The 11,463-nt window shown below is 44.7% G+C and overlaps 1 protein-coding gene across 1 annotated transcript; it reads left to right on the top strand.

Moving 5' to 3' along the window:
• The first annotated feature begins 730 nt into the window (after positions 1-730).
• On the top strand, positions 731-10,915 carry PROC (protein C, inactivator of coagulation factors Va and VIIIa). The gene is made up of 9 exons (XM_009817892.2): positions 731-763; positions 1,129-1,212; positions 1,602-1,762; positions 2,747-2,771; positions 3,320-3,430; positions 4,151-4,291; positions 4,655-4,764; positions 5,738-5,855; positions 10,340-10,915. The coding sequence occupies exons 2-9, from the start codon at positions 1,146-1,148 to the stop codon at positions 10,906-10,908; spliced, it is 1,302 nt and encodes a 433-aa protein (XP_009816194.1). The 5' UTR covers positions 731-763; positions 1,129-1,145; the 3' UTR covers positions 10,909-10,915.
• Positions 10,916-11,463: the final 548 nt, after the last annotated feature.

The raw sequence follows: 11,463 nt of genomic DNA on the forward strand, positions 1-11,463 counted from the left end.
CACCCGGTGGCACTTTCTCGATGAAGGACCCTTAAGGACACATGGTTGCACAGGTAATTTGCGTGTCACACACTGTACGGCTCGCAGAGGTGCCACTGCACAAACTGCTTTCAGAGAAGGGGAACACGCTGGTTCATACCATCTCCGATGCAAGAAAACTTCTGAAAAGGATTGTGGTTTTTCTCTAAAATGTTTAATATTCGAAATTCGATAGAAGATTTTGTGCTGATGTGACCTAATCCAGTACACCAGAAGATGCAGCATGCTGGTACAAGCTTCTTGCCCTGCCTCCTCACAGCAGGCAGTGGATGGGGCAGGCACTGCCTGCTTATGGCTGTAAGGGGGGTTAGTTGCCTTGGCTGTTTTGTGGTGGAAACTTTGACGAGAAGGTAAAGTGGGAGGACTCTTAAAAATAGCAATATGTGCCCCTTTTGGGTGATTGCGTGCTGTGAGAAGGTGGTAGGATCTCTCAAGAGACCTCAGCACTGGGTGGTTACGCTTACAAACGAAATATGAACATTTGTACTTGCCAGAGTATCAAAAGAAAAACGGATTTGAAAAAGGCAGAGTGGATGCCTCAGCTGTTTCACTTTCCTCCTGCATGCAGGTAAATTGTCAAGCTCCCCCTGAGCACTGTTTGTTTAATGACAAAAAAGAAAGCACTTCATGTCACTCCAAAGAGTAAATATCTGAAGTTATGGATTAACTAAGTTCCAGCGGAGCTCATGGCGGAAGATCACGCTGATTCACACTGAATAAAGCAGTAAGTGCTTCAAAAGTATTGTATCCTTCAGGATTTCAAAGTACAGCTCGCTTTAATGAAGCATAAAGCTTGTCAAAAATGTCTGGTGACAAGGGGAGGATGTCGGGGCAGACAAGAAGTGTTCTGGGGGAGCTGCGGATGGGTTAAAGGGAACTAACAAACCAGTCTGGAGGGCCTCTAATGAAGGGCCACTGTGGAACTGGAATCGGAGAAAGTCACGGCACAACACAGCATTCAGCAAGGGAGCTGCTCTGAGAAAGACAAGTAAAGGAGCTAGCTGAGCTGTCTGAATAGAAACTGCAGCGTGGGTGTCGTGCTGCAGCTCAGCAGTGCGTTCCCCTTCACACCTACCTTCTCTTCTTTAGGTGACTCCTGCTGCAGTATGTGGAAGTTCGTCACCATAGGGGTGCTGCTGGCTGCCTGCTCTTCACGAGTCTGTAATACCTCAAGTAAGTTTTCATTTTAGAGATACCCTTCACCCTTTTCCAGTCACTGCAAGTGCATTTCCTGCTCCTCTGTCTCAGTCACAGGGAGTGGCTGGAATCGTTCCCATTAACGGGGTTTGAATTCCTCTAGCAGCAGCTCACAGACACAGTGCTGGGCTGTGATGGCTGCATGGTCACAGCCCTCATGAGCCCTGCGAGCTGTCTGAGTATCACGGAGCAGAGGCTGGAGCTTGCTTCTGCAGCACAGCACTGACAGCCCATGGTTTCTAGGGCAGGCTCTCTTGCTGTGCTAGAGGGGGGCTGTTGCTCTGGTAAGTGTCCTTTGGGAAGGACCACTACCAGTTTTCAGCCAGCTCTTTTCCCAGCTTGTGCTTTCACATTTTTGCTTCCAGTATTTTACAGCAATAAAGATGCAAACCAAGTCCTGAAAATCCAGAAGCGGGCAAACTCTTTTCTGGAGGAGCTCAAACCGGGCTCTATGGAGCGTGAGTGCATTGAAGAACGGTGTGACTTTGAGGAGGCCAGTGAGATATTTGAAACGAAGGAAGCAACAGTAAGTTGTTTTTTTAAGGATGAATGTGGGACTTAACCAATCAATTTTTTGTTTTCTTAAAGTATTGCAAACCAGGGTATAAGAGATCATGCTGTCAGCACTGAACATGCATCACTCCTGACTCTTAAGGTGTAGGTGTGGTTTTGAATGGAATTGTGTTACAGTGATTATCAAATTACCACCTGTATGGGCCACAAAACTTGGCTGCTCACGCATGTCCCACCTCACCTAATTGTGAGGTTTAGGTCCCAGCCAGGTAATCCCAATTCGTGCTTGACCCCGTTAGCTGTTCCTGCTGCCACTGAGTTTTTCCCAGTCCTTCCAGTCCTTTGCCCTCTGTTGTCCATTCGCCACCTCTGGCTGCCTTTCACTGTTCCCTCCCCAGTCTCCCACCTGTGCCTGACAAACATTTCTCTTATCACGAGGTCCTCTCTCCTCCAAACCTCCTCTTTTCAATTGGACACTACCTTTATTGTCACTATCACTGATTCCAGCCCCTTTCCACACCCCATCATTGTGTTGGTTTGGACTTTTTCTTACTGCGTTAAGCAGAGTAGGCTCACCATATAGGATGAACCAGTCCTTGCTGTCCCTCAGACCCCAGAGTGGAGTGGGGTCTGTCTTCACAATGCCCGTGTCTTGTCTAACTGGGCACAAATTAATTGTGTGCTCAACAATACAGGTGACTTACCTGGCAGTAAGTGTCAAGAAAACAGAGAAGCTGTGGGGATATTGAGGGGTTGTGGAGCTGGTGGGTCTGCAAGCAGGGCAGGGGGATCTGTGCTGAGTATGGGCAATACATGAATGTCCAGGTTGGCCAGTTTTGTTGGTTTGTAGTGCCAGTTGCTACACTGTCAAGAAGAATGAGATCAGTGCTGTTGACTGGGGTGCTGTGCTCTGTTGGCCAAGACCATGATACACTTCAAAACCCTTGCTTGTGAAAAATCTGCTTCTAGCCTTAATGTAAGTTTTGTTTCTCTGCAGCTAGATTTTTGGACCAAGTATGTAGGTAAGTAAAAGACTTTCTTAATCACTTCTCTGTGTTTCCTCAAGAGTAACTAGTACTCAGCCTTCCTGCTGCCACGTGTGACATACTGATTCAAATTCTCCTTCTCCCTTAAATGGGGTGTGCAAAGAATGTTTTCCTGTCCTATCATACAAGCAACCTTCCTAAAAAAACTTGAGGTGCATCTGTGCCTACCATCAGTCATCTCCCCAGAGCTAAGGCACCAGTCAAAAGTGCTCTCTGATGCTCTAACTCTGCCTGACGTAGTCCAAAGAGGAGCCCCACCCCTGCTCTTCACTTCTGCAGTGACCTGCCTCTGCCTTGTCTGCCCCAGGTTTTGCTCTTCCCACTCCACTCTACTCACTCTGCAGCTGTAATTCAGAACCCAAACAAATGCCCTTGTCTTTGGGCCAGCACGATGGAGGTATCGCCATTTGGTGGCAGAAACCTTGGATGATGCTAGGGGAATCTGGGGAGGGTCTGTTCGTATTAATGTTTGATCTGTGACCTCTGTATGATTCAGGGACTGCATTTTCCTGCCTCTGTTTCAGATGGAGATCAGTGTGACCCGCAGCCTTGTTCCAATGGGATCTGCAAGGACAATATTGGAAAATTTTCCTGCATCTGTTACAAAGGCTGGGAGGGGGTTTTGTGCAATTATGGTAATGCTGCCTTTAATCCGCTATAAAATAACATTCTTTGTGACAGGGAGCTCTGTGTAATAGGGATCGACACGTTTGTCATTGCACAGTATACTTGCTTTCTTTACTAATGTGATTTCTCTTTTGTTTCATGATGTGGTAAAAGGTTTATCTGCGCTTATCTAAAGCAAAATTAACTTTATGTTGCCATGGGAGAGGTTTGGAGATCTGCGATATTTACATTTTACAAAAATACTGGAAATAATTCTGTAAGGCAGGGTTTTCAGTTACTTTAGAACTGTCAGCACAGGGATGGTGGTGGGGTTTATTTACAGTACAGGGGGAAAAAACAATCCCCTGCAAATATTTGGTTGTCATTACTGTGACAATTTCTTCCTGGACAAAAGCCGGACAGCATATGTAGGGATGAGCGTGTATGTCACGTATCATTAACACTTTGCACTGTCTGACTTGCACTCAGTGACAGTGAATTTTCTGTTCTCCAGTCTACCTGCCCTGACAGTAATCGCTGTTTTCTCCATCTCCCCACTGCCTTAATCTGGACCAAGGTCTGTTTGCTGTCTCAGGGCCCGAGTGCCATTAAAGCCCACGACTGTCATCCCAAATCCATTGCCAGCTGTTGCTCACTTGAATCACGATGTCATTTTACCACTTTACCTTCCTGTGACTCTTCGGTTTTCCAAAGTCTCATGTCTCCCTTGCTGTTCAATTTTTCCACAGAGGTCAAATACACCAACTGTTCTGTTAATAATGGAGGATGTGAACATTTCTGTAGGGATGACCCTGCCAACCAGTGCCGCTCTTGCAGCTGTGCATCCGGGTATCATTTGATGAATGACCATACCACGTGCAAGCCTGTAGGTAAGAAGAGGATGTTCGTAGTCCAGATTTGACAGAGGATTATTCAAACATGAAGTAAGAGGGTTTTATGGGAGAATTGTCTGCAGTGCACTTTGTACTAGTTTTCAAAACATCCATTCCATGCAGAGCAACTCTGTGCCTGCATTTCCCACCTCCATACCCACTTTATGGCCTTTAACCTGTGTTTGCCTCATGGAGATATACAGGGGAATCAGGAAACTGCCTCCTCTGCGGAGGGAGGGACTTCCGTGAAGCCACTGAATAGTATTGCCTAGGTTAGAGGGATGGAGGGAATGCTTTAGAAAGAGGTTTTGTATTGGGTGATCTGATCTTTGCTAGTTAACTTCTCTGCATCTCCTGTAGTGGAGTTCCCTTGTGGAAGAGTGAAAATGGACTACTTTGAATCCAAAGCAGGATTCAATATTCGGCTCATTGAGGGAAAAACAGGAAGACGGGGAGACAGCCCTTGGCAGGTAAGGAGAAGAGGGTTTTTCACCACAAATAGTTCAGGCTCTTCCCAAACAGCTCTGCCTGCCTGGCTGCTCCAGAAAAGCTCCTACATTACTAGTGGTGGTGTCACATGAAGCTAAGATTCCCTTAGCTTAGCTTTTTCAAAAGCAATCCAAAAGTTGGAGTAACAGGAGAAAATAGTTTAATGTCTGTTAGGACTCTTGATCTTGTCACTGTTGCCAAGTTTTTTACCTTACCTTGCCAACAATGTCAAGAGAGAGGATACTGATGACGCTCACCTACTCTGTTGCTCCATCCTGGGGAAGACCCCTCAATCACTGCAGCTCATGCTGCGTGATGCATGCTCCAGCTACTGTAACAGCCTTATGGTGGGAGTGTGAGGTAATCTTCTCCCCCTTTCTGCATGGATCTGTTCTTATAAGCCTCATCTGTCATAAATTCAAGTTAGCAGATTTAATCAGCACAATATGCCATAGCTTTACAGAGCAGGTTGGGACATCACAAAGAAAGGGGAGACCTTGCAGATCTTATCGTGGAACTAGTGAATGCTTATAATCGGGGCCTAGTTCTCTTTGACACTGAAGTCCCTTTTACACCGTAGCGTGAGAGTTGCAGCCTGAGGTGACGCACTATCTCTGGTGTGCTGTGGCACAAGAATAATCCCCTCATTTGAGCTCTGTGTTTCAAAGCTTTGAAGTACCAAAGTGCTTCTTTGCAGTGACCAGCATCGTTCCATGCTGATTTGGATGAAGCTAGCCCTCACTCAGGAAGAATATTCAAAACTTTTTTGTAGGTGTTCCACAGAAACCTTATTCATAGTGCTTTTGTTCGACGGTAGAGCTTTGGCTTCACTGCATGTGACATGCTTTGGTGCTCAATGCATCTGAGCATTTTGCAACCACAAAGAAGAATGTGTACAATATTTTGTGAGCCGTGCTCCATGCAGTGTCAGACCTCTCTTTTTTTTTGTTTCAGATTATGCTGCAAAATAGCAAAGGGAAATTTCTGTGCGGGGGTGTTCTCATCCATCCGTTTTGGGTCCTAACGGCAGCACACTGCACTGAGGCAGAAGAGGGGCTCAAAGTAAGACTTGGTATGGAAAAAAAGTCTGTCCCTGGTTTTTTGAATATAACTGTTTCATTCCCAAGGTTTATCATCTGAGGAGAAGACTAGCAGGTTATGAAGACAAAAGTCCTTCTTGGTTGTAGGAGCAGGTTGTCTAGGAAGTATTTAATATGCACCTTAGCACAAATCAAAAAAAGTTTAGTAAAAATGTGATTTCATCAACCTTTATATGGAAGTGAGCTGATGTCTTCTGAGCACTGCTGCTTGTCTATAAAGTAGAAAGACTTGGTCTTTTCTGCTTGTGTTTTTCTGGTGATGAAAATATTCAAGGTCATTCCAATACTGCAAAAAAAGTCTTGATCCCAGGAGGAGAATGTCACAGTGCCTCCTTCTGCCTTTTCATGCATTTGAACACCATTACTTAAGAGCGCTTCAGTAGAGAAGGAGGAGGGGTGCTGCAGAACGGCAACACTGCCTTTACTGGCACTGCTGCTCTTAAGCATGAGAAAATCTATGTCAAGTACAGTACTGCTTCTGAATTGGCAGACAGAAATGATTAGTGTTCCATTCACACGTAAGTAGCATATTTTTTTTTTGGATTAGTGTTTTCTATCTACAGTTGGTGACAGAGGCATAACAGCTCCACTGCTTTCTTTCTCCATTAGTGAAAAGATAGGTTGTTTCCAGTAACTGCGGAAAGTCTTGCAAATATATTGTCTGTATACATAGCCTTGGAAACATATTGTCTGTATGCATGTTCTATATACACTGTGGATGTGCAGATGTGTTCATGTACATCCTCTGTTGTTCAACAAAAAGGGTGAATGGAAAAGCATGTGATATAGCCTTGGGTCCTCTTACTGCCAGAATAGCCACCTTTTCCACAGAGGAAAAAGTAGAAGTGCCTGCGGTAGTTTGGAAATATATATACAGACTACACGTCTCCAAGCATTTCCAGTTACTAGTAAGTAATTTTCTTTCCTTTTAAGTGACTGTCAATATGTATAGTTTTAGTGAGGCCCAAGAAGAAGAAACCTGTGCAGTTTGCTTGGTAGAGGATCTTTGAACGTTTTAGGGGAAAAGCAACCGCCAGACGTGGTGTCTGAATGCTCTGCAGTGCTAGATGTAGCTTTGAGTGTAACTTGAAGGGGATAGATCAGTGGGAAAATGGTAACTAGGGGAAGTATTGAGGCTGCACTTAAATTACTCCACCCTGGCCTCATACTGCAGGTCTTGGTAGAGATCTGTGCAGTTTGACAAGCTATCAGCTGAGATAGCCATGCCCAGAGATCTCTCTGCAGCAAAGAAAGAAGGGGTGGAATCTGTCAAGAGGGTCCTGTGCTGTCCAAATAAAAAGTGATTTTCAGCGGGTGAAGAAAAGCGTCTGTACTTGAGAACCCTGATTTAAGAAGATACTTTTTTTTTTTTTTTTTTTGCTTAAATGAAACTCAAGACACGTCTCATACATAAATTTGGGGTGAGTATACAGAGTAATTTATAGTGTAAGGATGATCAGCACTAGGGGCTCGAATTTCTTTCGCTCTCATAGCTGCCCGAAAGACCTTCCTTATTTATAGAGGAAGAAGCATGTGGTCGTGGACTGAACGTTGTGACACAGGAGAGGAGAACCCTTCTCATTCAGTCTTGAGCAATATTGCTGTGGTGAGATGGAAACTGCAGAAAGGTCCTTTACTGTGGTATGGGACTGTGTGTGCAGGACTGAGATGACTACAGCCTGAGACTTTACCAAGAGAGAAGAGATTCTTAATGATACTCCAGGTCAAACAGAAGGGAACCTTTTTAAGACCTAGCCTAACATCACATGGTTGTCCTTTTACATGTATCTTTTGGGCATTTTACTGCCACCAGGAAAGCAATTCTCATCGGAAAAACGCATGCTCTAAACCCTAGAGACATCTAGTGAGACACACAGAACAGAGTTTTGAATTGGAGACATTGCCACGTCTGTGGGGGTAGGTGTGAGCTCTGTGAGGGTAATGAAGGTGTTTGTACTGAGACTGCAGCGGTGATACTCAACCTTGCCTCTGTCAGGCTGGGATACCCAACACTGTTCTGGACTCATCCTGCTGCAGCTCTCTGCTCGCTGTCCATACCAGCAAAACTGGAGGGGAAGCTTGCATCTGGGTTTGCACTCGTGAGCTTGGGGAGTAGTCTTGTAGCAGGACTCACGTGGCTTTTTAGTGTTTGAAGTGAAAAGTTAGATGTCAGAGTAGGTGAAGTTTTTGAAGATGAATTTGAGAACCCAGTTTTCCTGTTTGTGGCTCTTGTTCCTGCATCTCCACCTTGAAAGCCTCCAGAATCGTACTCAGAGCTCCAAGAAGATAGAGCAGATAGGTGAATGTAATGATTCAACTCAAAATACTGTCTCTCCCTTCAGAGAACAGGTCTCACACTTCTTTGTTTATGTAGAACTTCATAGTTAATATTTTCTCCCAGCAACAAGATTATGATGCTCCTTATTGTGTAGAAGGATCTAGATGCATTTCACACAGCCTCTAGGTTCAGTACATCCAGGTGTGGATAGGACTTCTGGAATTTGAAACTCTTGGGGTGGATAACTCAGCTGAGAAAGGAAGTATTCATGACCAGAAGTCAAAAGGGTCTTCTCCTGGGTGGGGGGAGCTGTTGCTACAGTAGCACTGGTGTGAAAGCTGTCACCCGCTTGTTCATGGGTGTCTCAGGATACAGACAGTTCACGGCCGTGCTTGTATACAGAGCATGTGAAGCCTGGCAGAAAGTATGCTCCTACACAGCTAAACTGCCTTCGTCAGAGGAGATGACCTGACAGTGTTTGAGACCAGAGTTATTTCTGAGGCCTAAAGCAGGGTTTTGTATCTGTGAAGATAGGAATAAACCCCTGCCCCTTATCTGCCAGTCAGCCCCCAGCCACAGCGGCTGCAGAGTGGGTAGCAAGGAAATGTGCTCCAAGGGTGCTATGGACACTGTTGCCGCAAAGAAGAGAGGTCGTGATAGCAGAAGAAAACAGATTTGTGAGTGGTGACTTGATAATAGCAAGTCGTTCGGGCTCTGGTGCTACTTAATACAAGTGCCCATCAGAGCAGTTTCAGCCATCTGCTGTGGCCGTGTGATACATCCACTGGCTGCAGAGGAGGAAGACGAGAGACTCAGAAATAATTGGTCTGGAAGTCCAAGATCCAAAGCTGTATTTAAGGGGTCTTTTGAGAATCTATTTCTGGAACTACTGTGGATCAGAAAGTCCCTACGCTTGGAGACACTGACTCTTTACAGAGAAAAAAAAAAACAGCTGCAATACGTCATTGACAGGCTCAAGCACAGGGGAGCTTACACTGAAGCAAGTGACTTCAGAAGACCTTGGTCGCGCAAAGTCAGAGCAACGTGTCTTTAGAGTTCATATCTGGAGGGATTCAAATAAGACCAAAAGAAGGCAAAAGTTAACAGGGGGGTGGGGGAACAAATTTGAAGGATGATATTGTGAAGCACACATTTGAAAAGGTGGTGATAAAGAGCAACTTCCAACTCACTTATGGAGAGACCGAGAAGGAAAGGACACTTCGGTCACACACGTGCAGCATGGGCAGAGGTGAGGTGTCAGCCTGGCTGTCCTGCCACCTCGTGTGCTTGGGTGTGTGCCTGCCGACAGCTCGAATGTGAATAACGGACAGTTCTCTGAAGGAGTGTTTTTATCGAGTACATACCGAAGTAGGCCTTGATATGAAGCTTAAATTAACTGACAGCGCAGTTCAGAAATGTGACAGCCACTGATAATTACTCTTGGGGCTACCTCTTCACAGCCTGTTAGAGAGATTTGTTTCTGTCTTTCCTTTTCCAGTGTATCACAAATGACTTGTTCTGGCCTTTCTGGCCCTTTTCAACTTAAGTTTCCTACTTACTGTTCCATAACTGGTGGGCCCACAAAGCGGCCGTGATCATGTAGCACATGGAACAACTGAGAAGTCTTAAGTAGTCAAACATTCCTTAAAATACAGATGCAAGATTTCAGAAAGGAATAGCCTTACCAGTCAGTCACCTTTGTCTTACAAATCCTGAAGTTCAGTTATTCAGGCACTGGTTATACAGCATAAAGCTCACGTACAGTTGTAAATGTCTTGCTTGGCTGTATGCTTGCTCTCCCAGTTTTTAGTGCTGACTCCAAGAAGATTGTTTTCCTCCTGAAGAGGATCTCTCAAGTTGCACAATAATTGCTGTAATATCAGTGCAACAGGGCAATACGTAGGCATTTCTGCTTCTCAACTGATGACCATACCTCTGGGGTACTAATTAATTTAGTACTGTATATATTCATGATATAGGTAAATATGGAAAGTTTACAGATTTGTCCATGTAGTAAGAACACTGTTAACCTATAACATAAAATGAATAAATGTCTACATTACAAGGGAAGTGAAAACATGAAGTACAATCCTAAAGCCCAGTGTAATCCAGAAGCTTCGGTGTTCAAGGTGAAGGAAGATTCAGTAGCATCTGTCATCTTCTTGTTTGCTCTTCCAGGTAAATTCCACCGTCGCCGTATTGAGGCCGGCGAGCAAACCGTTTGGGTTGATAAATGGGTGAGCCACGAAAATTACACCAAGGAGACCTCCGATAATGACATAGCCATGCTGCACTTGGCTGAGCCCGTGATGTATAGCAAATATGTGCTCCCTATCTGCCTTCCCACCCGCGACCTGGCAGAACAGGAGCTGACAAGAACTGGGAATCAGATGGTGGTAACTGGCTGGGGCAGCACAAGTGATGTTAAAACCAATTTCTCTACTCTCCTCAGTTACATTCAAATCCCCATGGCTGCCCAGAACGAGTGTGCCCAGGCGATGAGATTCGCTATCTCTGACAACATGCTGTGTGCCGGGAGCTTAGGAGACCAAAAAGATTCCTGCAGTGGGGACAGCGGAGGCCCTATGATCACTAGATATAAGGATACTTGGTTTTTGGTAGGACTGGTGAGCTGGGGTGAAGGCTGTGGAAGAAGGGAGAAATTTGGAGTCTACACCAAAGTTAGTCAGTATCTTGAGTGGATCCAGCACCACATAGATGAGATGTCAGCTTCTTGGAAGGGTTGATTTTGATACTGAGAGTCTGGAATATTGTGGCGATGTGCTGGTGACAGTATGCAATGTAATGTACTGTCAGATCTTCAGTATTAAATATTGAGTATATGTTAACCTTGTGTACTGTTTTCCTTGGTACCTATTTTTTTAAACTTCTTTTAATTTTCTTTTTTACATTGTTTACATTGGTTAGTTTCCAAGTTATGTTGTTTATTTGTAGCGTGGTCCTACTTAGGCCTTACAGGCAAGAAATAATACCCTGTTATGCTGAGATGCTATACAGCATTGTTGAAAACAAGATAGTCCATGGTCAGACGACTCCATCTTTGAAGTGTAAAATGACTGAATTGGTTGGGGCGAGGGGCAAGAGGGGACAGAGAAAAGTGTTTTAAACATCAACATAGTGATACAGTTCTGTCATTTCAGCTTTACTCTAACGTATTATCCACAATAACTGTTTTAATTTGCTCTTCTGTATTTGTATAATTTTTCTTTCAACACAATGAACTGTTAATAATATCATCACTGCTTCCACTCATTCACATCTTGCTCCATTGCTCACAGATT

The sequence above is a fragment of the Gavia stellata genome, chromosome 11 (assembly GCF_030936135.1).
Source record: "Gavia stellata isolate bGavSte3 chromosome 11, bGavSte3.hap2, whole genome shotgun sequence".
Lineage (NCBI taxonomy): Eukaryota > Metazoa > Chordata > Aves > Gaviiformes > Gaviidae > Gavia > Gavia stellata.